The 4,719-nt window shown below is 48.8% G+C and overlaps 1 protein-coding gene across 1 annotated transcript; it reads left to right on the forward strand.

The window, feature by feature from the left end:
* The first annotated feature begins 737 nt into the window (after positions 1-737).
* LOC149865161 (uncharacterized) lies at positions 738-3,407 on the forward strand. The gene is made up of 2 exons (XM_090049960.1): positions 738-1,195; positions 2,634-3,407. The coding sequence occupies exon 2, from the start codon at positions 2,753-2,755 to the stop codon at positions 3,107-3,109; it is 357 nt and encodes a 118-aa protein (XP_089906086.1). The 5' UTR covers positions 738-1,195; positions 2,634-2,752; the 3' UTR covers positions 3,110-3,407.
* Positions 3,408-4,719: the final 1,312 nt, after the last annotated feature.

Raw genomic sequence — 4,719 nt, forward strand, 5'->3', positions numbered from 1 at the left:
GTTGGCTATTAGGAAAAACTCTCTCACTAGGAGGCTAGTAAAGCACTGGACCAGGTTACCCAGAGAGGTGGTGCAATCTCCCTCTTTGGAGGTTTTTAAGACCCAGCTAGACAAAGCCTTGGCTGGGACGATGTAGTTGGGGCTGGTCCTGCTTGGAGCAGGGGGTTGGACTCGATGTGACCTCCTGAGGTCCCTTGTTTTCTTTGATGCTGCTCTAGAGCAGTGCCCTCATGCACCCTGTGCTGTGTGTTAAACTGCAGCCATGTCTGTGCAGCATCATCAATGGGCTATTTGGATGCGTCACTCCGCAGTGCTAACTGGCCCGTCCAGTGAACCTGCTGGTCATGGTTATACTGCTCCAGGCTTCGAAAGGAGCTGGCTCAGCAGCTCAGTGCTACTGGGGCGATGAGACATGGTACATTTACCAGGTAAACCAGAGACATAAACTACCAGGGTCTGTACTTGGGGCAGCAGTGGGATGGGAAGGACCAGGTCAGTTGTGATGGTTGCCATCCTTCTGTCCCCTCTAAGCTGGTGTAGCAGGCAGGGGGGTGTGGAGCCGGGGCATAATAGGGGTGGGATGGTGCAGAAGAGCTGTTGTGGGTAAAAGGACTTGAAAAGTCCCTTGCTGCTGCTCCCAGGACACCCCGGTGAGGAGGGGAAGCTGGGAGCCAGGGTGCAGCCACCTCTGCAGCACTGCTTGCTGCTCCCACACCCTCCTTTATAAAATCCTGAATCTGCCCATGCTCAGGGGCCTTTGCAAAGCCAAAAGCAGTGTTTCTGATGAGACCCCTGCTCACTGGCTAGTTATTAAATACCCCTCGACACTTTTCAAAATGGAGCGTGGGCAGGATGTTGTTGTTGGTGCCCTCAACAGTCTCCGATCATTGCATCCAATATACCAGGTCCCCACTTCCCTTCCAGCTGGACTCCGTGTTCATCCTCGTGTCGCTGGCATGCTCAACAGCTGCTGCCAGGGTGGTAGCTGCAAGTCAGTGGCGGTGAAGTGATCCCCGTAGCGATCTGTAGCGGATACTGCAGATTAGCCCAATAATGTTTGCTATCGTTATTTATTATTCCTAGTCTGGTCGCTCCTAGTAACCCTGACCCGGGATCAGAGCACTAGACGCTGCCCAGAAAGAGAAGTTGTCACCTCAGAGGCTTCATTCCCTGTGTGTCATGTAGGATACAACAGGTGGGTAAAACAAATGTAGTGGAAAGGGTGGGGGTATAGAAAGATGAGGTCATGTTAAAGGAAATAGAATCCCGTCACTTGTCTAAATTGCTTTGTAAATCTCTCATTAAAAGATATTTTGCTTCTTAATTATTAGTAATGTACTGAATCACGCTTTACGTCATGAAGGCGATTCAATTATTTGTTAAAAGAAGAAATCCTGGAATGAATTGCTTTCCTCTTCCCATGCCATAGGCACCCTGGGCTGTTTGGGCTGTCTAGTGGAAACTTCTCCGTGACCTTTTTCATGTGCTGGGCTGGAGAGAGAGACGGTCTGGCGAGGCTTCCTCATTGCCGGGAGCTCTCTCTTTCATCCGCGTACTACCTGCACACCTTTGATCATTAAATAATCATTTCATTACATTTGTCTAATGAAATGCCCAAGAAGCCACCCACGGTGTTTTGTAATTAAGCTCTGATGCCCACCCCACAACACCCACCTTTCCTCTTCGAGAGAGTATGCTTGTAAAACAGGAATGAGTCCATCACAGGAATTATTATCCTGGCCCAGTAGAGAGCCTTGCATGTGCAAGCAACTGAGACCAGCTCTTACAAAGAAGTGCCCTTTGCATGTTTCCCAGCCATCACTGGGATGGGATGGAGTGAGGGTAGGATGAAAAAGGCACTTTGCTCACCATGAAAAGGAGCTCCGAGGTTACAGTAAATGCTGGCTCTGAATGATGAAAGGTGGGGAAGGATGTTCGTTTTTGTGATGTGATACAGTGAACATTTTGCATAACCAAACAGAAGCAATTGCAACAGAGGGAGGAACAGTCTGCAGAGTAGAGGATGGACAATATTTGGGAAGGCTCTAACCAAACTCTATGGAGAGGGAGGAAATTTGGAAGCTCAGCTTTATAGCCATTGCGATGCCAATAATAGTACTTACTGGGTGTGTCTACATGTTCATTAATGTACTTCAGGTAATACACATTAAATCTAGTCCCTCCATTGTAAGGGCACTTTTACATGTGCTCCAGAGGTGTATGTGGGGGGGGATGCTTTAATTAGAGCAGCTCTGAGAGTCCCTCTAATTAAAGTGCCACAGCATCTCATGTATCAGCCTCCCCATGCTTCAAAATGGGGGGAGGGCTCTTGAACTAAAGCTCATTTAATGAGCACCCCCACTGCCATTTTGAAGTGTGGGGACACTGATATACCAAATGTGGGAGGCTGCTGAAGCACAGTAATTGCAGTACGTTGGAGCAGCCTTCCAGCACATTTACAGGCACACTGAGGTACTAGAAGAAGGTGCAATAGCCTATTTTAATGCACATTACCTAAAAAGCATGGGGTTTTTTTTGTGATATTTTAATGTGCATTAAAATAGGCTAATGCTCATTAAAGTGCATGTGCAGATGTGCCCACTGAGTCCATTTTTTGGGACCCACCAATGCAGTAGTGCGGGCCATCCCAGCCGGGACGGGGGAGATCTCTGTGAATCACACCGTCCCGGGCTGCGAGAGCCAGCTGCGCCCCGACATCGTCGTCACGGACCACAAGGCCAAGAAGATCGTGATGGTGGATGTCACCATCCCCTTTGAGAACTGGCGCCAAGCCTTCACCGAGGCCTGGGCTCGCAGGCGGAAGAAGTACGTCCTGCTGGCCGACACCCCGAGGGGCCGTGGCTACGACGTGACGGTGGACATGCTCATCGTGGGGACGCTCGGAGCCTGGGACCCCAGCAACGAGAGCGTCCTCCGCACCTGCCGCGTTTCCCGCCGCTACGCCAAGCTGATGTGCTGCCTCGTGGTGTCTGACACCATCCGCTGGTCCCGTGACATCTACGTGGAGCACATCACGGGCCACCGCCAGTACGCCGACCCCTCCAGACCAGCCGCCACCGGACCGGACCCGGAGGACACCGCTGCCTGAACCGGCCCTCCCCACTTTGCTTCGCGTCGAGAGGACTTTGCTGCCACGGACGACCCCGCCCCACCCAAAGAGGACCCCCGCGATCGGACTTTATGGACTGAGACGCTCACTCCGAGCCACTTCCTTCAACATCGCGGACCACTGTAACGGGTATGTGTGTATCTATCTCCTTTCCCTCTCAGCGGTGCGACCCCCCCCTCCCCTTTCCCCTTCCACATCCCCCCACCCCCGGGCTTAGTTGGCTAACATTGTATGGTATGTAACCTAGTCGCGTTCCCCTCCTCTCCCCATCCCTCGATTGTTAGTCCCTCGCTCGGGCGCTTTGTATTTCCATCTCAGCTTTGTCATCTTTTTCCTGGATTCCCCATCCAAAACATCTACTAATAAAAGTCAATCTACTAACCTCATAGCCTCTGAGTCTCTGTTGGGTATTTGTACCAAAGCCCAGAATGACACAAGCTCTGGATGAGCACGCTACTGCTTTTGTGCAGTGTTTCACTGGAGTCAAACAGTCCCCACAGCAGCCAGTTCTTGTTGGTGCTCCTCTTACATAACAGCAATGGAGAGCTCTTCACATTTTCCTCATAATTATTTTTTCTTTCTGAAAATGCCATTTCCTTAAAATCAAGACTTTCTGCAGGAATGCAATTTCTGGACACCATTTTGTTGGGGAGGGGTTAGAATGTCAATGAAGACCTTGGGGAAGATGAAATGTGGCATTTTGACCTCATCAGAACAGAATTTTTCAGTTTTTAATTTTGCAATGATTTTTCTTCAGTTCACATTATTATCATTGGGTATAACATATCTAAGCCAAAGCTGGAACATTACATTTTGATTTGACCTAGACAATTACTGAAGTAAAATGATTCCCCCTCCTCTTCCCCCTCCCCCCAAAATCATTTTGTCAGCAATTTGAAATTCTTTGTTTTTGTTCCAGGGTGAAAACAAGGTCCAAAATTGCAGATTTTCCCCTAAAATGGAAATTTTGGCATCAGCTCAGGGTTATAATAAATCCAGATGGCAAGGGTCAGGTTCTGTTGAAAATGTATGACACTCCCAAGAGCTTCTAATAAGGTTTATGGGTACAAGAAAGTTATGGATTTAAGTCTCAGTCTTGGTATATGCATGACCTTGGCCAAGTGAGAGGTGCTGCACCGGGAAACTTCATGGACTAAATCGTACTTCTCCTTTATGCCTTGGAATAACATCTAAAAGGTCATGTAAGTGCAATTTTTTGGTATTTAAACACAGCTTGGATTCTGTGTATATTGAGTACCTCTGCTGCGTCTGCTTCTCTTCTGGTCATGTGTCCGATGGGACTTCTCGAAAGAAGGGACAATAAAGCCCCCGTATCTTGGCCTGTGCTCACCGTGAAACAGCTCTTAATAATACCTTAGCTGAAAACATGATGACTGCTTTCTTTGCTTGCACAGTTTCTGTTCTCTGGGGCCAAATTCAGGCCCAGTGCAAACAAATACAACTTTGCAAAGTACCTCAGCAGCACACCAAGTACTGAATGCAGCAAGAGGTTTTGAATATGAAAGACCCTGAATATAAGCCCTATGATGGGCCAATTTTTTGGCTGGTCTTAGTGGACATAGCTCTGC

The sequence above is a fragment of the Crocodylus siamensis genome, chromosome 5 (genome assembly GCF_052110815.1).
Source record: "Crocodylus siamensis isolate JL-2025a chromosome 5, ASM5211081v1, whole genome shotgun sequence".
Classification (NCBI taxonomy): Eukaryota; Metazoa; Chordata; order Crocodylia; family Crocodylidae; genus Crocodylus; species Crocodylus siamensis.

What these genes read in the sequence shown, in the direction of transcription:
- LOC149865161 (XM_090049960.1), top strand. Translation starts at nt 2,753, where the DNA reads ATGGTGGATGTCACCATCCCCTTTGAGAACTGGCGCCAAGCCTTCACC.